Here is a 24,597-nt window from a genome sequence, read left to right as displayed (position 1 = left end):
CCAAAACTCCATATCCCACAATTCATAGCACGCCTCTACAGAGGCCTCTACCGAAGTCAAACAATGGCGGCCACCACTTCGTTTTCTATGTCTTTTATTCGTGTTTCTAGGTCACAAACTAAACTTTTAAGACATTTTCAGGCGAGAATATAGGTGTGTAAACTTCAAATATCTGCTCGTTTTATCAAGACATCCCATATTAGCAAGAGTTGTCTTATGTGTTGCTGATAGCCAGCCCGGCTAGCATAGCGCCGCATAGCATAGCTAGCTAGCGCTGCTAGCGACCCTCAAAGCACCCAGGCTGGGCTTATAGTGACGCTGCTAAAATTTGTTGCAACACCCGATCGCCGCCAAGTCTGTGTTTTAGCTGGACTCATTTTTCGCTTATATGGGCCGATGATGGTGGTCGATGTGGAAAAAATAACTGAGTTGTTTGGTGGTGGAGCTGGCGGAGCTACAACAGAGGGCAGCTATCCACCGGTGTGTGACAGAAAGGACATGCCGCGAACCACACATAGGAGGTGGGGCAGGCCACCGCCGATCGACCGGTGGTTGCTAACCTGGAGGTCAATCGTGGATCAGGAAAGCGAAGGTGGTTGCTAACCTGGAGGTCAATCGTGGATCAGGAAAGCGAAGGCAGGAGCTGAGGGTGAACTGAATTTCAGGTAAGAAGTTATGAACTGCACTCTATTTGGGTCAGATATAAACAGAGTTTAGGTGTAGTTTATTTTCGTTGTGCTGACCTTTTACAATCGTACTGCATGCTAGCTAGCACGACAGCTGTGTGCGTGTAAGTTACTGATGTTGAACTTTATTATATTCATAAGGGTTGGTTCGTCAGAGTTGCCGTACAAACGGAATCGTCCCACATTCAGAGAAAACATTACGATTTATTCTGTCGTTACGAAGCCTCCCTGTCATTCTCTCGCCAGTTGCAACTTCACTCATGAAACTGATCAACGATCGGCTTTTCGCTCTTGTTTATCGCGCTAAAGAACAGCAGCACGTTTAAGCTTGATCAGCTGTTGTTAGAATTCATTTGATTTTAATTTCTAGCAGCTCCTTCAGTGGGAGACTGCGGCACCACGGTGTGGGATGGAGAGATTTGCAGGTCTTTCCTCCCCACTGCTGTCAGACTCACAACAAAGACTTTAACTGATCAAACACACACATGTGCAATAACACTAAGTGCAATAATCTTCCTGGCATCGTTGTATTTTTTACTCAGTTGTATATAGCATTTGTATTCTATTTTTATCTTATTGTATATTTTATTCTATTTTATTCTACTGTATATAGTATTTTATTTTATTCTATTCTGTACAGTTGTGTACTGTATTTATTCTTATTTTATTTTATTCTAATTTTTGCTTCATAACTTTTGCACTGTCCACTTCCTGCTGTGACAAAACAAATTTCCCACATGTGGGACTAATAAAGGTTATCTTATCTTATCTTAGTATCAGCTGATGTTTGCTGGGGCACAGCTGTAGAAGCGGCTGGTCCAAACCAGGAGATGTCCTTACTGAATCATCAGAGCTGAACTGGTGATGGAGAAACAGGTTTACCCTTTAGGTGACATGAATGAGTTGAAGGAAGTTATGAACTGTTTCTGACAGACAAATATACACCAAGCTCCTGTTTTTTGTGTAGCTGACAGCTGGTAACTGTGCAGGGGCGGATCTAGCAAAGCTTTGCCAGGGGCCAGGTAGGGCATTAACAGGGAAAGGGGACACAAAGATATACTTTTCTTTCTTACTCTCATATAAAATATTTAGCTTTTATTAAATAGTTATCTGCATCTTACAACCACAGTTTGTATAATAATACACAAGATTGGCTGTAGACCATTGTTCATCATTCAGAACACTGTGTAAAAATAACAAAAACAAAAAGTGAATGCACAGCCGGCTGTGTGGGTAAACCAACCATGTGTGAAAAGTGGTCCATAATGTAATGCTTCAAAGCGTGTTCATGCAAAATTGTCGGGTCTGCCATGGTACAATGGGACTTCTGCTCATGAACCTGTGTGCACAGCATCTGCAAATCGGCGCTGTCTGAAGTAACTTCATCTTTACACAAAACTGTAAGCTGTCATCTGTGAAGCGTGAGCGGTGTTTGTTTTTACCATAGTTCATGGTGGAGAATGGCTGCTCTTCTGAGTTTTGCTCTCTGTAGCTGTATGAATGGGAAACTACAGTGATTAGCAGCGGCATAGGCACACATAAAATTTCTTCTGAAATTTTCGCTTTCTAGTTATTATTATTATTATTATTCTCCAGTTTCCGCCTGAAATTTTGCAGCGAATCTCGCCCGCAGTTTTGAGACAAGCTTCATATATGTTACCTCATTTTGTGCGGCCGGATCTGGAATGGTGTGCTATGACTTTTGGTCTTTGTGAATTTTATAGTTTTTAAATATTAATATTTTAGTGAAAATTTTCCCGCGCTCCTCTGCCGAACAGTTTTGACATTAGGGTTACATATGTTAGATCATTTTGTGCGGCTGGAGCTGGACTATTATGTCATGACTTTTGGTGTTCATGACTTTTATAGTTTTAAATATTAATATTTTAGTGCAAATTTAGGCCAATTCATCTTTTGGCGCCAAATAAACAGACTTCATTTGTGGTGTGTTGGCTCTCTCTAGTGGTATGCCGGGAGTGGTACAGCCTGTGTACCCTTATTTGGATTACCGTAATGATGACAATTTCAACGGTGCGCACAGCGTCGCTGCTTTCAGGAGCCATTGGAATTTTTAAGGTTGCATAAATCATTCAAAAGTTACGGTAATGCTTGGTGGAAAACTCAATATCCCACAATTCATAGCACGCCTCTACAGAGTGAACAATGGCGGCCACCACTTCGCTTTTATATGTCTTTTATTCGTGTTTCTAGGTCACAAAATAAGCTTTTAAGATATTTTCAGGCGAGAATGTAGGTGTGTAAACTTCAAATATCTGCTTGTTTTATCAAGACATCCCATATTTAGCGACAGTGCTCTGACTACGTCGGTCCTGCCTGACAGCTAGCCGGCTACCTAGCTAGCTGCCGCGACTTGGCTGCAAATGGATAGCGAGGGACTCTCTCTGTCGTTTCACCTCCCGGTCTCTCGCAAATGCTCGCATAGAATCGGAGTTACAGCTGGATGTGGAAAAAATAACTGAGTTGTTTGGTGGTGGAGCTACAACAGAGGGCAGCTACCCACCGGTGTGTGACAGAAAGGACATGCCGCCAACGAGACATATGAGGCCGGGCAGGCGATTGCTAACGCGGTGGTCAATCATGGATCAGGGAAAGCGAAGGCAGGAGCGTGAGGTGAACTGAATTTCAGGTAAGAAGTTATGAACTGCACTCTATTTGGGTCAGATATAAACCGAGTTTAGGTGTAGTTTATTTTCGTTGTGCTGACTTTTACAATCGTACTGCGTGCTAGCTAGCACGACGGAGTTTATATACAGCTGTGTGCGCTAAGTTACTGACGTTGGACTTTATTTTATTCATAATGGTTAGTTCGTAGAGTTGCCGTACAAACGGAATCGTGCCACATTCAGAGAAAATATTACGATTTATTCTGTCTCACGAAGCCTCCCTGTCATTCTCTCGCCTGTTGAAACTTCAGTCATGAAACTGATCAATGATCGGCTTTTCTCTCTTGTTTGTTTATCGCGCTAAACAACAGCAGCACGTTTAAGCTTGATCAGCTGTTGTTAGAATTCATTTGCTTTTAATTTCTAGTATCAGCTGATGTTTGCTGGAGCCACAGCTGTAAAAACGGCTGTTCCAAACCAGATGTCCTTACTGAATCATCAGAGGTGAACAGGTGATGGAGAAACAGGTTTACCCTTTAGGTGACATGAATGAGTTGAAGGGAAGTTATGAACCGTTTCTGAGAGACAAATACAGGGAGTGCAGAATTATTAGGCAAGTTGTATTTTTGAGGAATAATTTTATTATTGAACAACAACCATGTTCTCAATGAACCCAAAAAACTCATTAATATCAAAGCTGAATGTTTTTGGAAGTAGTTTTTAGTTTCAGCTATTTTAGGGGATATCTGTGTGTGCAGGTGACTATTACTGTGCATAATTATTAGGCAACTTAACAAAACCAAATATATACCCATTTCAATTATTTATTTTTACCAGTGAAACCAATATAACATCTCCACATTCACAAATATACATTTCTGACATTTCAAAAACAAAACAAAAACAAATCAGCGACCAATATAGCCACCTTTCTTTGCAAGGACGCTCAAAAGCCTGCCATCCATGGATTCTGTCAGTGTTTTGATCTGTTCACCATCAACATTGCATGCAGCAGCAACCACAGCCTCCCAGACACTGTTCAGAGAGGTGTACTGTTTTCCCTCCTTGTAAATCTCACATTTGATGATGGACCACAGGTTCTCAATGGGGTTCAGATCAGGTGAACAAGGAGGCCATGTCATTAGTTTTTCCTTCTTTTATACCCTTTCTTGCCAGCCACGCTGTGGAGTACTTGGACGCGTGTGATGGAGCATTGTCCTGCATGAAAATCATGTTTTTCTTGAAGGATGCAGACTTCTTCCTGTACCACTGCTTGAAGAAGGTGTCTTCCAGAAACTGGCAGTAGGACTGGGAGTTGAGCTTGACTCCATCCTCAACCCGAAAAGGCCCCACAAGCTCATCTTTGATGATACCAGCCCAAACCAGTACTCCACCTCCACCTTGCTGGCGTCTGAGTCGGACTGGAGCTCTCTGCCCTTTACCAATCCAGCCACGGGCCCATCCATCTGGCCCATCAAGACTCACTCTCATTTCATCAGTCCATAAAACCTTAGAAAAATCAGTCTTGAGATATTTCTTGGCCCAGTCTTGACGTTTCAGCTTGTGTGTCTTGTTCAGTGGTGGTCGTCTTTCAGCCTTTCTTACCTTGGCCGTGTCTCTGAGTATTGCACACCTTGTGCTTTTGGGCACTCAGTGATGTTGCAGCTCTGAAATATGGCCAAACTGGTGGCAAGTGGCATCTTGGCAGCTGCACGCTTGACTTTTCTCAGTTCATGGGCAGTTATTTTGCGCCTTGGTTTTTCCACACGCTTCTTGCGACCCTGTTGACTATTTTGAATGAAGCGCTTGATTGTTCGATGATCATGCTTCAGAAGCTTTGCAATTTTAAGACTGCTGCATCCCTCTGCAAGATATCTCACTATTTTTGACTTTTCTGAGCCTGTCAAGTCCTTCTTTTGACCCATTTTGCCAAAGGAAAGGAAGTTGCCTAATAATTATGCACACCTGATATAGGGTGTTGATGTCATTAGACCACACCCCTTCTCATTACAGAGATGCACATCACCTAATATGCTTAATTGGTAGTAGGCTTTCGAGCCTATACAGCTTGGAGTAAGACAACATGCATGAAGAGGATGATGTGGACAAAATACTCATTTGCCTAATAATTCTGCACTCCCTGTAAACACCAAGCTCCTTTTTTGTGTAGCTGACAGCTGGTAACTGTGCAGAGGCGGATCTAGCAAAAGCTTTGCCAGGGGCCAGGTAGGGCATTAACAGGGAAAGGGGACACAAAGATATACTTTTCTTTCTTGCTCTCATATAAAATATTTAGCTTTTATTAAATAGTTATCTGCATCTTACAACCACAGTTTGTATAATAATACACAAGATTGGCTGTAGACCATTGTTAATCATTCAGAACACTGTGTAAAAATAACAAAAACAGAAAGTGAATGCAAAAGTGCATAAATATTTATTTTACGTGTTTGATGTGTGTGGCGGGCGTGGTCTGCAGTGCCGCTGCAGGGAGGTGGACCCACCTGAGCGGCACCTGCAATCACGCCTCTCGGGCGTAGTCTGTGCTCTCTCGGCTGTTTTTGGGTGTGTGTCGGGCTGTGAGTTGAAAAGCTACAGCCAGCTGTTTGGGTACCGCAACCATGTGTGAAAAGTGGTCCATAACGTAATGCTTCAAAGCGTGTTCATGCAAACATTGTCGGATCTGCCGTGGTACAATGGGACTTCTGCTCATGAACCTGTGTGCACAGCGTCTGCAAATCGGGCGCTGTCTGAAGTAACTTCATCTTTACACAAAACTGTAAGCTGTTATCTGTGAAGCGTGAGCGGTGTTTGTTTTACCATAGTTCATGGTGGAGAATGGGTGCTCTTCTGAGTTTTGCTCTCTGTAGCTGTATGAATGGCAAACTACACTGAATAGCAGCGGCATAGGCACACATAAAATTTCTTCTGAAATTTTCGCTTTCTAGTTATTATTCTCCAGTTTCCGCCTGAAATTTTGCAGCGAATCTCGCCCGCAGTTTTGAGACAAGCTTCATATATGTTACCTCATTTTGTGCGGCCGGATCTGGAATGGTGTGCTATGACTTTTGGTCTTTATGAATTTTATAGTTTTTTAAATATTAATATTTTAGTGAAAATTTTCCGCGCCTCCTCTGCCGAACAGTTTTGACATTAGGGTTACATATGTTAGATCATTTTGTGCGGCTGGAGCTGGACTATTATGTCATGACTTTTGGTGTTCATGACTTTTATAGTTTTAAATATTAATATTTTAGTGCAAATTTAGGCCAATTCATCTTTTGGCGCCAAATAAACAGACTTCATTTGTGGTGTGTTGGCGCCATCTTTTGGTCCCATTGAAACAAATTTCAAACTTCATTTGTGGTGTGTTGGCTCTCTCTAGTGGTATGCCGGGAGTGGTACAGCCTGTCGACCCTTATTTGGATACCGTAATGATGACAATATCAATGGCGCCGCACAGCCTCGCTGCTTTCAGGAACCATTGGAGGTTTTAAGGTTGCGCGAACCATTGAATAGTTACGGTAAACACAATGGCTTCTATGCTTGGTGGAAAACTCCATATCCCACAATTCATAGCACACCTCTGCCGAGTTAAACAATGGCGGCCACCACTTCGTTTTATATGTCTTTTATTAGTGTTTCTAGGTCACAAAATCAACTTTTAAGATATTTTCAGGCGAGAATGTAGGTGTGTAAACTTCAAATATCTGCTTGTTCTATCATATTAGCGACAGTGCTCTGACGACCTCGGTCCTGCCTGACAGCTAGCCGGCTACCTAGCTAGCTGCCGCACTTGGCTGCAAATGCACAGCGAGGGACTCTCTCTCCTTTCACCTCCCGGTCTCTCGCAAATGCTCGCACAGAATCGGAGTTACAGCTGGATGTGGAAAAAATAACTGAGTTGTTTGGTGGTGCTATAATGCGGAGCTACAACAGTGGGCAGCTATCCACGGTGTATGACAGAAAGGACATGATCGCGACCGCCGATCGACCGGTGTTTGCTAACGCGGAGGTCAATCGTGGATCAGGGAAAGCGAAGGCAGGAGCGTGAGGTGAACTGAATTTCAGGTAAGAAGTTATGACCTGCACTCTATTTGGGTCAGATATAAACCGAGTTTAGGTGTAGTTTATTTAGCAGCAGTTCTCTTATGTGTTGCTGATAGCCGGCTAGCTAACTATAGCCTAGCATAGTTAGCTCGCGCCGCTAGCGACCTTCGTGAAAAAGCACCCAGGCTTGGCTTATATTGAGGCGGGTGAAACTCGTGTCAGCACCGTCGCTCGCCGACAGTATGTGTTTTAGCTGGACTTATTTTTCGTTTATATGGGCCGATGATGCTGGAAACCCGAAGGCAGGAGCGTGAGGTGAACTGAATTTCAGGTAAGAAGTTATGAACTGCACTCTATTTGGGTCAGATATAAACCGAGTTTAGGTGTAATTTATTTTCGTTGACCTTTTACAATCGTAATGCCACGGGAGTTATATATACAGCTGTGTGCGCACTAAGTTACTGACGTTGGACTTTATTTTATTCATTAGGGTTAGTTCATAGAGTTGCCGTGCCGTAAAAGCGGAATCGCCCCACATTCAGAGAAAACATTATGATTTATTCTGTCGTTACGAAGCCTCCCTGTCATTCTCTCGCGTGTTGAAACGTCAATCATGAAACTGATCAATGATCGGCTGTTAGCTCTTATTTATCGCGCTAAACAACAGCAGCACGTTTAAGCTTGATCAGCTGTTGTTAGAATTCTTTTGATTTTAATTTCTAGTATCAGCTGATGTTTGCTGGAGCATGAAGATGAAATCAGGAGATGTCCTTACTGAATCATCAGAGCTGAACTGGTGATGGAGAAACAGGTTTACACTTTAGGTGACATGAATGAGTTGAAGGAAGTTATGAGTTGTTTCTGAGAGACAAAGACCAAGCTCCTTTTTGTGTAGCTGACAGCTGGTAACTGTGCAGGGGCGGATCTAGCAAAGCTTTTGGGGGAGCTAGGGCATTAACAGAGAAAGGTGGACACAAAGATATACTTTTCTTTCTTACTCTCATATAAAATATTTAGCTTTTATTAAATAGTTATCTGAATCTCACAACCAAAGTTTGTATAATAATACACAGGATTGGCTGTAGACCATTGTTCATAATTCAGAACACTGTGTAAAAATAACAAAAACAAAAAGTGAATGCATGTGTGAAAAGTGGTCCATAATGTAATGCTTCAAAGTGTGTTCATGCAAACATTGTCGGGTCTGCCGTGGTACAATGGGACTTCTGCTCATGAACCTGTGTGCACAGCGTCTGCAAATCGGGCGCTGTACAAAGTAACTTCATCTTTACACAAAACTGTAAGCTGTCATCTGTGAAGTGTGAGCGGTGTTTGTTTTTACCATAGTTCATGGTGGAGAATGGCTGCTCTTCTGAGTTTTGCTCTCTGTAGCCGTATGAATGGCAAACTACAGTGATTAGCAGTGGCATAGGCACACATAAAATTTCTTCTGAAATTTTCGCTTTCTAGTTTGAAGTTTAGAACTCTTTTCTGTGGTTTCTTGTGAATTCATTATATTAATTTCAGTTTCAGTTCTGGTTAGTGGTGTACATGTTGCTTCTGCTTAGTTCACCTTTGTGTCCCAGCCTCGTCTGCATTTCTCCTTCCTTGTTCCCCTCTCTAGTTCTTCAGTCCTCTATGTCAATTTAACCCTCATTTACTAATCAGTTGTGGCTTCCTGTTTTATGTTGGTAACTGTTATTCTCAGTTTCTTGTGTTACATTTACTTCCTCTGCCCCAATATTTATACTTTCCAACCATGCATCCCACGTGTGCTCTCCTCTCACTATCCCATGAGTGCGTTTGGGTCCACATCCTACCTACCATGCATCATATTCATGACGCAGTGCATCCATGACAATGTGCAATATTAAAATATTATATTGCTCTCTCTCTTTTCTTTGTTTCTCTCTTCAGGTGTTCACATTTTACAGAAAAGAGAAGGCTGTGAATGGGATGAAAATACTGGAGAGGTGACTGGATTTTCACGGTACGGTTATAACGGAGAAGACTTTGTTGAGTTTGAGCTAAAGAGACTGACATGGATCGCACTGAAACCAGAAGCTGCCATTACTAAACAGAGATGGGATGCTGACAGTGGTAGAACAAAATACAAGGAAAACTTCCTCACTAACATTTATCCAGAGTGGATGAAGAAGTTTTTGTCCTATGGGAAAAGCTCCCTGCAGAGAACAGGTAGAGTCACAGGACCTGATGTGGTTTCATGGACACAGTAGTGTTTATTTTGTGTTGCATGGTCTTCCAAGAAATACAGTTGTATAACAAAACATTTTGGGATTAATTTTGTATTTAATCATTTTTGTTTACAAAAAACAATACAAGAACACATTATACATTTTCATAAATTAAGAAAACCACGTGCAAGGATAGTTGTAGATAATATAACATTTCAAAATATTGTAATGAAATCAGTTTCACATTTTTTTGTAGCTCAATCCATTTAAAGGCAGCAAAATATTTTAGTTTAGCGTAAACAAGAGGTACACCTAATGTTAAAATATACTGTGATGTGTTTTCAGATCCCAATTATCTCTGTACAGAACTCTGGATCGGCTCTCGTTCAAGGGGTCAGAGTCTCTGAGCCTAGGAGTATTACCACTATAGGTACCACAATAGAAACTAATTTAAACAGATGGTGTTGGGAATTCACCTAGCAACTAACTACCTCAATCTGAATTTCTACCCTGCTGCCCCCTAGGTGACGCACTCTACTAGCAACCCTAAGTAAGGTATAATCGACAGCCAATCTAGGTACTAGTGGTAGAGATGAAGATGGAGGCTTGAATGGAGCCTGAGTGATGAGGGAGAGACAGAGATGGGGAGGAGGTGGATTGCACCAAGCTGTCTGTACGGAAGACTGACAGATGCGCAGTGAGATTTAAAGTACGAGGAGTGAAGACTGATTGGCCTGACGAAGGCCTGGAGAAAAATCATTGGTTTAGACCCACCATGTCACAATTAGCTTCACAGTGCGGGAAAGTGGAAGTTATGTAAAGATTAGATTTGTCACTAACACATAGGAAGCAAATAGATGACTACCTTCAATTATTCCTTATTGAATTTACGCATAAGCTTCATTACATTACTTCATTACTGAGCCTAAGAAGCTTCTGATAGTTTGAGTCCATTTGAGTTAATTGGTGACACACCTGTGGATGAAAATAAAGGCGCACCCCAAACACAGAGCCTCTTTCTTTGACATCATGTGAAAATCAAGAGAAATCAACCAAGACATCAAGAAAAGAAATGTCAACCTCCACGAGTGTGACTCATGCTTAGATGCAATTTCCAGATGCCTGAAGGTCCCACGTTCATCCATTCAGACAATAATATGCAAGTATAAAAAATATGGGAATGCACAATCATCATACTGCTTGAGAAGAAGACAGATTCTGAGTCTCAGAGAGGAACTATTTTTGGTCGAAAAGTGTGAATCAACCCCAGGACAACAGCAAAAGACCCTGTGAAGATGCAGGCTGAAGACAGTGTCAAAACAAGTCCTGTACCACCATGAGCTGAAAGGTTACTCTTGGAGGAGAAAGGCATTACTTAAAAACCACTATAAAAAAGCTACACTACAGTTTGCAAATGCACAGGGAGACAAAAACTTTAATTTCTGGAGACATGTCCTGTGGTCTGACGAAACCATTGGCCAATGATAAACTGTATATTTGGAGGAAAAAGGGGGAAGCTTTGAAGCCTCAGAACACCATGCCAGCTGTGAAGTATGGGGGTGTTAGCATCATGTTGTGGAGCTGTTTTGCTGCAAAAGGAACTCATGCACTTCACAAAGTAGATGGCATCATGAGAAAAGAAAATTATTTGGACATATTGAAGCAGCATCTAAAGACAGGAAGATGAAGCTTGGGCGCAATTGAGTTATCCAAAACTAAATAAACTGACCCGCAAGGCCAGTAATATTGTGGGGATGGAGCTGGACTCCCTTAGGGTGGTGTCTGAGAGGAAGTTGTTGTCCAAGATAAGGAGAATGCTGGATATTACCTCCGACCCACTCCATGACATGCTGGCTCGTCACAGGAGCTCGTTCAGTGAGAGACTGAGACTACTAGCAACACTGAACGACACAGGAAATCATTCCTGCCCGTGGCCATCCCCCTGTACAATTCCTCCATCTAAAACACTGTAAGCACTGCAATACAGTGTATTGCAGTGCAATACACATTCTACAGTAAAATAGTAAATGACAAAGTTCACAGGTTAGAGTCAAATGTCAATATTCTGCCTCTGTAATATTCTTTGTCAATATTCCTGATATTTACAACAACCTCTGTAATATTCTTGATATTTATAATTGAGCAGTTTGTATATATTAGTGCCATTTCTCAAATGTGTAAACTCCGTAACATATTGTATTATTTAATAGTTTAGTCTGTTACCGTTACTGTCTTGGAGCAACTGTAACCCACATAACTTCCTTGGGGATTGATAAAATATTCTGATTCTGTTCTGATTAACTGTTTATCACCTCTTCAGACACTTTCACTTCAGACCATAGGAGAAACACACCTTTTCATCATTTCCAAGATTTATTGATGATTTATTACATTCATTAGTTAAAATTCTTTTGAAAAAGAGTTACCATATTGCACTTTATTTAGGATTACATTTAGCTTAAAGAGTGCAGTGTTACATCTTAGCATAACTGCAAGAAACCTGGTAACTCTTTGGCTTGAATAGATTGTTCTGTTTTAAATTACAAATTCAATTTTGTTTTGATTTTCAGATGTTTGCTTTAATTATAGTCACAATTGTCTAAGGAGCTTGGAAACAAAGCGACTGGACTTCTTTAAGCTTCTTGAAGACGTTTCACCTCTCATCCAAAGAGCTCCTTTAGTTCTAAAACGAAATGGTATTAGTATTTAAACCTTAGTGGGGGTTTGGTGACAAATGTAGAAGTTCTACATTTCTACATTGGTTGCTTTTATACATTAAACACCTTTCTTCAACCTATCATGTGACCTATTGAGGCCACATGACGCAAGATGTGAGTAGGGGTTGAGGCACCTGGGACTGGATCTCCAAATTACAGGGTGGGCCATTTATATGGATACACCGTAATAACATGGGAATGGTTGGTGATATTAAAGTCCTGTTTGTGGCACATTAGTATATGTGAGGGGGAAACTCCTCAAGATGGGTGGTGACCTTGGTGGCCATTTAGAAGTCGGCCATCTTGGATACAACTTTTTTTTTTCAATAGGAAGAGGGCCATGTGACACATCAAACTTATTGGTAATGTCACAAGAAAACAATGGTGTGCTTGGTTTCAACGTAACTTTATTCTTTCATGAGTTATTTACAAGTTTCTGACCACTTATAAAATATGTTCAATGTGCTGCCCATTGTGTTGGATTGTCAATGCAACCCTCTTCTCCCACTTTTCACACACTGATAGCAACACTGCAGGAGAAATGCCAGCACAGGCATCCAGTATCCATAGTTTTAGGTGCTGCACATCTCGTATCTTCACACCATAGACAATTGCCTTCAGATGACCCCAAAGATAAAAGTCTAAGGGGGTCAGATCGGGAGACCTTGGGGGCCATTCAACTGGCCCACGACGACCAATCCACTTTCCAAGAAACTGTTCATCTAGGAATGCTCGGACCTGGCACCCATAATGTGGTGGTGGACCATCTTGCTGGAAAAACTCAGGGAACGTGCCAGCTTCAGTGCATAAAGAGGGAAACACATCACCATGTAGCAATTTCAAATATCCAGTGGCCTTGAGGTTTCCGATGATGAAGAATGGACCCACTATCGTTGTACCCCATATACCACACCAAACCATCACTTTTGTTGTTCCAAAAGTCTTGGAGGGATCCATCCAGTGTGGGTTAGTGTCAGACCAATAGCGGTGGTTTTGTTTGTTAACTTCACCATTCACATAAAAGTTTGCCTCATCACTGAACAAAATCTTCTGCGTGAACTGAGGGTCCTGTTCCAATTTTTGTTTTGCCCATTCTGCAAATTCTGTGCGTTGATCTGGGTCATCCTCGTTGAGATGCTGCAGTAGCTGGAGTTTGTAAGGGTGCCATTTGTGAGTAGCTAATATCCGCCGAAGGGATGTTCGACTAATGCCACTCTCCAGTGTCATGCGGCGAGTGCTACGCTGTGGGCTCTTGCTGAATGAAGCTAGGACAGCCACTGATGTTTCTTCATTAGTGACAGTTTTCTTGCGTCCACATTTTAGCAAATCCAACACTGAACCAGTTTCACGAAACTTAGCAAGCAGTTTGCTAACTGTAGCATGAGAGATGGGTGGTCTCGTAGGGTGTCTTGCGTTGAAATCTGCTGCAATGACCCGGTTACTGCGTTCACCAGATATCAGCACAATTTCGATCTGCTCCTCACATGTTAACCTCTTCGACATGTCAATGGCTGTGAACAAAGAGAAACTTGTAAATAACTCATGACAGAATAAAGTTACGTTGAAACCAAGCACACCATTGTTTTTCTTGTGACATTACCAATAAGTTTGATGTGTCACATGGGCCTCTTCCTATTGAAAAACAAAAGTTGTATCCAAGATGGCCGACTTCTAAATGGCCACCATGGTCACCACCATCTTGAGGAGTTTGCCCCTCACATATACTAATGTGCCACAAACAGGACTTTAATATCACCAACCATTCCCATGTTATTACGGTGTATCCATATAAATGGCCCACCCTGTACATTGTAGATGACAGACAGTTGGTGTCGTAAGCCACCCCCTTTTTTCATCAGAAACCTCTGGTAATAATGACCCATAACTATTTTTTTCATACTTTGGGTCATGTGACGAGGCACATAATCAGTAGTGGGTCAATGACCGTCTTAAGCGACATGGTTTAGATACCTGGGAATCTCCACTATTTGCCCCATGGTCATGACAATTTGCATATTAATGATCATGAAACTGACCTCACGGTCCATTGTTATTCAGTGGTGCTAGTTTCAGTCATTATGCAAATGTACTTTTTATTTATAAGGTTGGGGAATCCTACAGTCAGCTGAGACTGTGAAGGTCACTTGTGATAGGTTTATAGCTTAACCCTATTCGCTGGAACGTTGAAGGCAATGTAATTACACAGCAAGCAAGACACGAGTAGGCAACATTCTTTATGTTTCACGTGCACGGGAGAGAACTGGACAGGCGCCGTTCCTTCGCTTGACCCCAGTTGCTCTCGTCCGCTCCCCTGTAACACTGCTCTTTTATTGTGGTTACATGAATATGCATAGGTTCATTAACATATGACCTCTTTCATAGGTATACATGTGAACAAAGAATACCTTGTGTGTGTGTGTGTGTGTGTGTGTGTGTGTGTGTGTGTGTGTGTGTATCTGTGTGTGGGGGTCAAACCCTGACCCCAGGAAGACTCCCCAGAGCCGTCCATCTAAACAAAAGGCACTTAGACTAAAACAGTTTATCCTACCATAAAACAATAAGACAAGGTACGACCTCTCCCATGCTCCTAAAATGTGGGTGTGAAAGTCAGAGAGCTCTGGAATGCACACAAAGCTTGCAGACTATTAAGGATCAAACCTCTACCAATCTACAACTAATTATAAAACTCTAAGAATATATAAGTAGATATTTCTAAGCATAAATGACAATCACAATACAAATCTAACAACTTGGATTAGTGACAAAATGTTTCTCCCACTGAAAACGCTACGTCCAGATGAACAGACAAACTTTTGGGGATTACTTTACCTGGATGATTGAGCATACATAGAGACATTTCCGCCATTTGGTTTCTCGGATGAGAGCTGAAACGTCTACAAGAAAGTTTCTTTCCAAGCTTCATAGACTATCATAACTTGGAAGCCTGAAAACCTACACAGAAAATCAGTCACAATTATTTTCCGCTGGTACTATAATGTTTTATATGTAACACATACACTGTACATTTCTTCCTATTGAATTTCTTTTTCTTTGTTTTTCTTTGTATCCTCATCTGGTTTCTTTTCTAATTGCTATTTCTTCCTTCCCTCTGCCTGCATTGCCTCCATCTGTCTCTCCAGTTCTTCCCTCAGTGTCTCTTCTCCAGAAGACTCCCTCCTCTCCGGTCAGCTGCCACGCTACAGGTTTCTATCCTAACAGAGTCATGATGTTTTGGAGGAAAGATGGAGAAGAGGTCCATGATGGTGTGAATCCTGGAGAGATCCTCCCCAACGATGATGGGACCTTCCAGATGAGTGTTGATCTGAATGTTTCATCAGTCACACCTGAAGACTGGAGAAGATATGACTGTGTGTTTCAGCTCTCCAATGGTGAACATGTCATCACCAAACTGGACAAAACAGTGATCCGAACAAACTGTGCAAAAACAATACTTTGCAATGATGGAGGTGAGAGAAACATTTTGTTTGCTGATATTCTTAATGTAATGCTTGATTTGTTTATCCTATATTGGATCCCAGGAGGCATAACTGTCATGTTGGGAATAACTCTTGTAGATCTTAATAGGGAAGAATTTCTTCTTTTTTTAAATTATTGTATATTCCAATCATTTTCTCTCTCTTTCATTGTACATATAAGCTGTTACTGTTAATATTAGTAAGAAAAATTTCATGCCACCCTTAATGTGATATTAGAACTTCTACATTTGTCACCAAACTACATAAATCCATGACCAAAGGGGCAGAAACAAAATAAGTAATCGATCGATCAAGTAAGAGCAACTCATTTATTTCCCATGACTGCTAAAACTGTGTATTGTCTATAATGTGGTGCTTGAATGTCCATCCACCCACTTTCTTCCCCTTATTTGGGGCCAAGTTGTGGGGGACAGCAGACTAAGAAGGTCTGGCAGAAAAGTCAGACCTCCCTCCCTCTCCCTAGCCGCCTGCTCCGCCTTATATGGGGGAACACCAAGGAATTGCCAGGCTAGCCAAGAGATGTAATCTCTCCAGTGTGTCCTGCCCCAGCGCCTCCATCTGGTGAGACATGCCTGGAACAGTTGCCAAACTACTTCAGCTGGCTCCTTTTAATGTAGGCGAGTAGCTGCTCTCCTCTGAGCCCCTCTTGAATGGCTGACCTCCTCACCTCATCTCTAAGGGAGGGGCCAGGCCCTAATTTCTGTCGCTTGTATCTGTATCTCATTCTTTTGGTCACTACCCAGAGCTTGTAACTATAGGTGCTCAGTTCTCTCTTCACCATGATGGACTGGCACAGCATCCGCATTACTGCAGATGTCGCCCCAATCCATCTGTCAATTTCTCGCTCCCGTCTCCTCGCCCGTCACTTGTGAACAATACCCTGATAGATTTAAACTCATCCACTTGGGGCAGTGATCCCCAAGGCCTCCACCTCTGACTGCCACACATTGCAGCCAACACCTATTTTCCCTGCGAGTGGTAGGCTTACAGGAGGGCTTCTGGTTGTTTCTTTGATTCAGAGTATGTGAGGTGTTACTGGTGTTAAAACTTGTAAGAATACCCTTTTTAAAGTTTACACTTCATACCATGTAACTCTGACAGTGAACTTCTACATTTTAAAATTCAACAGTGTCTCTAATTCATAAAATCCTCAGTTGTTTATTTATGGCTTTTCACCGAGGCATATGTTACTGAATGCAATTAGAAGTGAAAACTAGAGCTCCTGCTAATGAGTTAAAAAGGTAGTAATATAATTTTAGTACATTTGTCCTGCTTCATTGAAATATGTAGTGTAGATGAAACCTATAGGATGGAATGTGTGATTTTATTATAATGTTTTTAGGCAACTGTTGTTGTGATTTGGTGCTATGTAAATAAAATTGAGCTGGATGTACTGTTTTAAATTTTGTTTTTTACTTAGTAGAGACGCCCCTTGCCAGGATGACTGCTGTCATTGCTGTAGTGGTTGCTGCAGTGGTTGTTCTTTCTGTGGCTGCTGTTGGATTTGTTGTTTACAAAAAGAAAAAAGGTAAGAGATTCAAATGAGCGGAGCTGGCACTCTGATACAGACTGTTAACCTGAACTCATCTGGCATTTTGAAATCCTTTTTTTATTTCAGAAAAACAGTGTACCTTGAAAGTAAACGTCTATATAGTGGTCCCTCTCTATAATGCAGTTCATCTTTCGCGGCCTCGCAGTTTCACTGATTTTTTTTGTAATATTTTGCATGCTTTTTTTTTGTGGCATCCTGATAGGCTGCAGACCATTGTCAATCAATCTTGTGCCGTGTCTCCTGTACAGTACAGATTGCGTTCAGCTTGTCAAATTTACATAATTCTTCGATCTCTACAGTGTGACTCTGAAGTGCTGTACTGTATGTATGTAAGTTTTCTCCCCAACAAATACAACAATGTCGCCAAAACTTTTTGCACCGCCAAAGGCACCTGCGGTAGCACCCAAAAGGCAGAGGAAGATGCTAACCGTCGCACAAAAAGTTGGACTAATAGACATGCTAAAGGACGGTAGAAGTTACCGTATTTTTCGGACCATAAGGCGCACAGAATTATAAGGAGCATTAAGCAAAACAAAACTGTCAGATAATTCAAACTTTACTCAACTCATTCTTCTTGCTTCCTCTGCTTCGGTACCATTGATTCATTAATGTCCAGGGGTGTCCAAACTTTTTTCGCTGAGGGCCACATACATAAAAATATAGGAGGGGCTGGGCCACTTACTAGAAATTAGGTATATAACCTTAACTTTAGTGTATTAAAGTTAGAAAAATCACTTAAAAGTGGTCAAATGTGTTATATTGTTGAATATAATTAAAGACAAAACTGCCTTCATCACAGCTTTCCATAAATGGATCTTTATTGATTTATTCAGAGAAAGCTTTGGTAGCTCATTCTCAGAACAGCAGCAGATTTCTTCTTAGACAGAAGATTTACAGCACAGAGAAAAAACAATAAAGGGGAAAATAGGACGGGTACATTTCAAGTTTGTTATTTAAGTTATTAGTCTTAGCAAAACATCTATTAACGTTGGTTTGAAACGATTATCAGCATTAACAGACTGAACTGGACTTAATAACAGGAGTCCATATAATTTTAGTCAATTATTCTGGTGAGTATCAGCTGCGCTGGGTATGTAAATCGGGCCATCCAGCCGCGTTGCTGATCGTACGCCACTTGTGGCAAAAATCCGGACAAATGTCACTTGATCAAGGAGCAGATCTGCATCAGATGAGATCAGCTGACTTTGCGTGTGCGCACGCTGTGCACAGCGGTGTGTACTCTGTGTGTTAACAAGATAAACGCATATAAGAAAGTGGTGCGCAAAAGCAGGGTAGTGACAGAATTGATGCGCATTGTTGATATTTGAAGCATGTGGACCTGCACATTAACACAGGGGTACTGTGGAATATATTTTTTACTCACCTAAAGCGCTCGTGCTCTCGTCCACTCCCCGCAAAAGATTAGCAGCTGTGCGGTGTCTGTGGCATCGGTGCTCTCATCGCATGCGATGGAGTAAAAATCAAAAGCACAGCTTTATCAGACAGTTGCAGTTTAATGTTGGCTGGCGAGTCTTCAGTGCGTCGCACAACTGTATTTCTGGACATGCTGACGTTGTTGAAGTCCTGCACTTTTTTCGGGCACATTATTTCGGTGACTTTAACGAGGCAGTGTTTAATGAGGTCTCCATCTGAAAAAGGCTTGCCATGTCTTGCGATGAGTTGGGCGACCTCGTAGCTGCTATTGGAGCCTTTTTCTGGACAATTTGAGCACGAAAAAAAAATACTGTTGCTGACCCTGCAGGACAGCTACCATTTGCTTTAATTTCTGCTCTGCTCAGCACCAGTGTAGGATGCATAGGCCTGATGTTTGGTTTCATAATGACGTCGTACATTATACTCTTTCATAACTGCCACAGTTTCAGTGCAGATCAAACAGACACACTTCCCCTTGAATTCTTTGAAGAAATATTCACTCTCCCACCATGTCTGAAATTTTCTGCACTCACTTTCTACCTTTCGCTTCTTTGGTTCTGCCATGTTTGGTAACTTGGGGTAAATTTCTTCTGTGATTGTCCTTTTTGGTAGAGCAACTGCCTTGATCAACAGCAGCTCCCCCTGGTGTTAAAACTAAGAAGTGCAATAAACTCAAGCAAAACTTGAAGTGCGGGCCATATTCTATTCTATTTATAAAATTACTTGCGGGCCAATTAAAACTGGACTTTGGACACGCCTGATTAATGTCGAATTCTCTCACAGCTGCTCCCATGTTCTGAACCTGAAAACAGGGTTTGATCTTTGGTTTCATTTTCATTCAAGGTTTGAACTTTGAGAGTGTTTAAACAAGAGAGAAAAGTGTGAAAATGTTCATGCCTGTTTGAGAAAAGTGTATAAAGCGTGTAGTGAGGGGTTTTACAGCCTTAAAACATCTATAATAATTTGAAGAAATAAAACTGGCTACTTTGCAGATTTCACCTATCGTGGGTTATTTTTAGAACGTAACTCCCGAGATAAACAAGGGACCACTGTAAAGCAATTTCACCCTGGTTCTTTTTTATTCCTCAGGCCTCCAGAGATGGCACCGGACTCAGTAGTCATTTCACAAAACCTTTATTCATCTTCAGTTACGCATGCACCTTCTAGAAGGGGAGATGTGCAAGGCCGGTGTCCCTCTGCAGTTCTTCACTCCTTTGTTTGTTACCACCAGTTTTATAGAAGCGACCCCATCGTAAAACCCACATGGTGTGAGTGCCTGTGTGTGCGCGTACCTGTGTGTGTGTATGTGAGTGCACGTGAGTGTGTGTGTGGGTGGGTGTGTGTGCGTCGTAACAGTTAAAGCACTGTGTGTATGTGACTTCCTGCCGGTCATAAAAGTCATCTCCCCTCACCCAAGCTACACCAAATTCCTCTACAAAACATACAGAACATATTACAAGCACTGAGACCCCCACTCTGCATCCACTGGGCCACTGGCCTCTTGTTGTCTTACTTTTACAGCTAAGCATGTGGAGGGTCTCCTGCAAACCTACTTCTAAGTTGTGATAGTTATGAGCTTTTATTACATTCAGGGACAAAGGTAACAGACTTCTCCTCTCTTTCCTATCTGTTCCATACAGTCCTAACATCCCCCAACTGTCGCTTCCTGTCTCCTTTTATGACAGGCAGACCCCCAGTGTCAATAAATTCCTCTCCCTCTACACAATTACACACACTCTCAGGCCTATAGCTAAACCAACCTAAAACACAGACATTCACAAATCCTTTCCTATTCCTCTGATCTACAGCTGGATCCTCTCATCTAAGCAAATTTAAGCACATTATATTCTAATTATGTTTTCTTTTACTCACAACATTCATTTTTTTCTCATTATCCACTTCAGGGGGACGGGGGCTGCAGCCTATACCATGTGTCATAATAGAGCAAGAGGCAGTACTGAACAGAGATAACACACAGAGACAGACAAGCATTCATACCAATTGACCCCATGGATGTCTTTGGAATAGAATGTGGGAGGAAGCTGGAGTACCGGGAGAACACACAGGTGGACACGATGAAACTTCACACAGAAAGGCCCCAAACTGGATTCAAGTCCAAGACCTTCTTTAAAAATGTGTTTTATTGATATTGTATATAAAAGTCAGTCCAGGATCAGTAAGACTAAACGTGTGTTATGGACCTACTTTCTCGCAAGATTTTTGAATTCTGAGACTGAATCAAGATGCCACATGAACAAAGCACAGCACACTACAGAGTATACATAAGTATACAGACATTCAGTTAAATCCTGCATTATCTAGAACCCCAGCTTGGTATTAAAGGATCTGCACTTCCGTTGCCCATTTTAAATGTGGTTTTTACTCAAGTTTCTGCCCTCAGTGCTCTACTTTTTTTCAGTTTCAGTTTCCTTTAGGCCAGGTCATTTGAAATATAGTACAGTTATGGCCAAATGCTTTTGCAGTGTTATTCTTTGTGATTTTAAAAGTCTTTGAAACTTATGAAATGCTTCTGATTGTTCCTGTATATCATGTCAAAATATACAGGAACAATCAGAAGCATTTCATAAGTTTCAACAAACAAAAACAAAAAAAAAAAACAACAAAACAAAAAAAGCTGAAGCTACAAACTGTATGAAACACATCATTTGTGTCACACTCAACTGTTGCCTTGACTGTATATCTCACCAATGATGGCAGAAGATGACTGATTTATCAGGCTAATGAAATCTTAATAAGCCAGTAGGAGGAGTGAAAGGCTCTGTCAGTATTTTTTCTGCAGCATATCATATGTTAAAGATGAAGAAATGTGGTTTATTTCTGAATTTGAGATTTTTATTAATAATAAGCCATACATGTGTTTGGGTACATAATATCAATTTCAGGATCATTGACGATGTGTTTTAATAAAGCTCCTGACTTCACCTCTGAACTCTCAAAGACTGAATCCAGGAACCACATAGACAAACACAGCACCCTGAACATATAGTGACATTAACTGTTCACTCCTCCAAATAAACAAGAGCAGATGAGCTTTTTAATTTTAATGTAATTATAAAACAGTAATTAATGAAACTGTCATGGTAGTCGGTGGTGGAAATGTGGACTTGCAGATGGAGGAGAGTTGAGTTTATATGGTGTCCAACAGAAATGAAGTCCGTAAGTCTAAATTGAAGGCTGACTCAGGGATACTCTCAGACTGACTGACAAAAGAAATAAATATACAAACACAAAAAATACCAGTAAACCAAGTCTTAAATACACAGGGGCTAATCAGGGGAACACAGCGCAGCCGGGGAAAAACAGGTGAACGAAATCAAACTGACAAGACACAGGAAATGCAGAACTAAACAACATGCACAAGACAAGACACAAGCAAAATAAAACAAGAAGTAACTAAACAGCAGACACAGAGTTGGAGACTGAGAAAGCCTGAGAATATAAATAATGAACACTAATAGAAAACCAAACAAGATGTCAAGAACCAAGGGCAGCACTGCAGCATTTTGAGCTTAATGGGTGATCACAAAACTAATGAAAACAACAAAACTCAAACAATAACCCAAAAAACTTAATTCAGATGCTAGAAAATCTTAAATAAAAGGAGTTCAAAATGTTGGGTCAAAGACCTAAGGCAGTGACTGAAGTGTGTTTTTGTTACTCTATTGCTTTAGATTTGTCATTAATGTGTCAGTTCAGCTGAAATGATCAACAAATACAAATGATCAACCCAAAGATTGTAGTATTTCTTTTATATTAAGTGATTTTTTGTTATTTTTTCTTTTTTATATTCTTATTTGTAATCAGAAATTGCTTGATTTACTATAGGTCAAAGCAATTGTTATCATGGCATTGTTGGAGCGAATCAATAGCTTAAGACAAAGTAAAGAAGGATGTAAAAGAGCTTAAAGCATTTGCTGGGGATTAAGAGATGAAAAATGTTCTAGCATTTACAATTGTAACAAAATGACCTGTTATCTTTTATTATCATCCAAATTCCCGCTTTTTTTTCCCAGTAAAACTTTTATTTTACTTTCAACATTTTGTATAGTTTATTAGATAAATTGTAATAATAAAGTGTTGTGTATAACCTGTGTTTCTATGTCACACTTCCAGACAACGGCACTGAGTTATCTGAGAACCTAGAACCCTGTTTGACAAACAAGTGAATCAGTTTTCTCATGTGGAATGAGAAAAATGTGGAAATATGGAAAAAAAAAAAAATTTTTTACATCGATCAGACTATATATCTAAAGGACTCAAAAAAAAAAAAAAACCCCACAAGTGAGAACGTAAAGGAAAAAAAAAAAAACGTAGATTCACATCTTCAAGAGCATTTACAACTAATTAAGCTATAATTAATTATCCTGATATGTAAATCTTAAGTATATTTTTTACCTCATGATATTCACAAATTTCATTTACGTTTGTTTTCACATTATTCTTTTTTTTTTTTTTTTTTTTTTTTTAACTATTCATTTTAACACTCAGTAAATGTACACTAATGCAACAATGTCTTTTTCCATGGTCTGCAGCTATAGCTCAGTTTTCGTTTGTTTATCATTCTCACTAAAACCCAGATGATGAAAGAAACTAAATCACATCCAAAAAGTTGATTCTGTTTATCTGGATCTAATTTTTTTCAGTGGGAGAAATGTTTATTCACTCATCCAAGTGGCTTCTTCAGTCTGTCTTGAGTGTGTATCAAGACATAAAACACATCCAAAACTGGCAAACTTTAATTACGTGAAAAATTTAAATAATTTGATTCTAAAAAGCATGAATATCGTAAACAAAAACTATTCTTTGATATTCTTTAAGAGGCAGTTTATATTGGGCATTGGCATGCAGAGGTACGCAAGCAACTGGAGGGCAGATCAGAAGATATTTCAGTGGAAGAAATCTGGAACAGATGAAGCAATAACCACCTAAATTAAAAAGTCACATTTATATGAGTATTATTCCCCCTTTGTTAGGTGTAGGGTGTGTGCAGACAGGAATCGTGGACCCAAAAGTGCAGACACTCGGAGGCACAAAGTAAACTCAAAAACAGCTTTAATGCTGAACTAAAAAAAGTTACCAGAACTGAGACTTCAAACATAAACTCAGGCAAGCAGACAAAACACACAGCATAATAAACAGTAGATCACGACAATGACAAACTGAAACACAGGGAATGGGCAACAGGAGGGAAACACAGCTGGGGCAAATCAGGCTTAACGAAACAGGGGAAGCAAAACCAGATACATTAACATCAGACATGGACCTTCAAAATAAAACAGGAAACATAACACAGACTGAACTACAGACACAGACTGACTGGAGACAGGGAGACAGCAACTAGAGAACACAGAGACATAAACCATAAGACAGAACTTAACAAAGAAACCAAAGACTAGAAATGATAAATAATATAATAAACTCAAAACCCTGGGTCAACGACCCAGGCATCCTAACACCCTTTCTTATTGGTCCAGTTTCGTTTGATTCCAAATTAATAATGAGCTGTTCCATCTATCGGACTCTGCAGTAAGATCATGTCACTTACCTTTCCACTTTATTGTCATCCAGGTATTTTAATTTTCTGAAAAGCCCCAAATTGTTAACATTCTTTTCTTCTGTTATTTATTATTGACATGCCATCACTACATGCAGACTTTGTAGTGAATAAAAGTAATAAAGAGTAATAAAAAAAACAAAAAAACTCCAATAAAAAGTTATCACAGCCCAAACCCAATAAAGATGAGCTACTAATAGGTAGATTGGAGACCATTCACCTTACTAAACAATGACTGTAAAATGTACGCTTTCATTTTCAGTAAAA

The 24,597-nt window shown here is 40.6% G+C and overlaps 1 protein-coding gene across 3 annotated transcripts in view; it reads left to right on the top strand.

Annotated features, from left to right (window-relative positions):
- LOC116332706 (major histocompatibility complex class I-related gene protein-like) overlaps positions 1-21,697 on the top strand; it is a 28,371-nt gene extending 6,674 nt beyond the window's left edge. Inside the window, exons 3-6 of one of the 3 annotated variants that reach the window (XM_039605537.1) lie at positions 9,278-9,556; positions 15,413-15,739; positions 17,193-17,297; positions 20,660-21,697. In XM_039605537.1, coding sequence (XP_039461471.1) covers positions 9,278-9,556; positions 15,413-15,739; positions 17,193-17,297; positions 20,660-20,760 — 812 coding nt within the window. In that variant the 3' untranslated portion in view covers positions 20,761-21,697. Of the gene's footprint in view, positions 1-9,277; positions 9,557-15,412; positions 15,740-17,189; positions 17,298-20,659 lie in introns of all 3 variants that reach the window. The other 2 variants (XM_039605536.1, XM_039605538.1) reach the window with 2 other exon arrangements.
- Positions 21,698-24,597: the final 2,900 nt, after the last annotated feature.

This window comes from Oreochromis aureus, linkage group 22, assembly GCF_013358895.1.
Source record: "Oreochromis aureus strain Israel breed Guangdong linkage group 22, ZZ_aureus, whole genome shotgun sequence".
Classification (NCBI taxonomy): Eukaryota; Metazoa; Chordata; class Actinopteri; order Cichliformes; family Cichlidae; genus Oreochromis; species Oreochromis aureus.
Note: the sequence above shows the minus strand (reverse complement) of the source record. Positions and strands in the feature narration are given on the sequence as shown.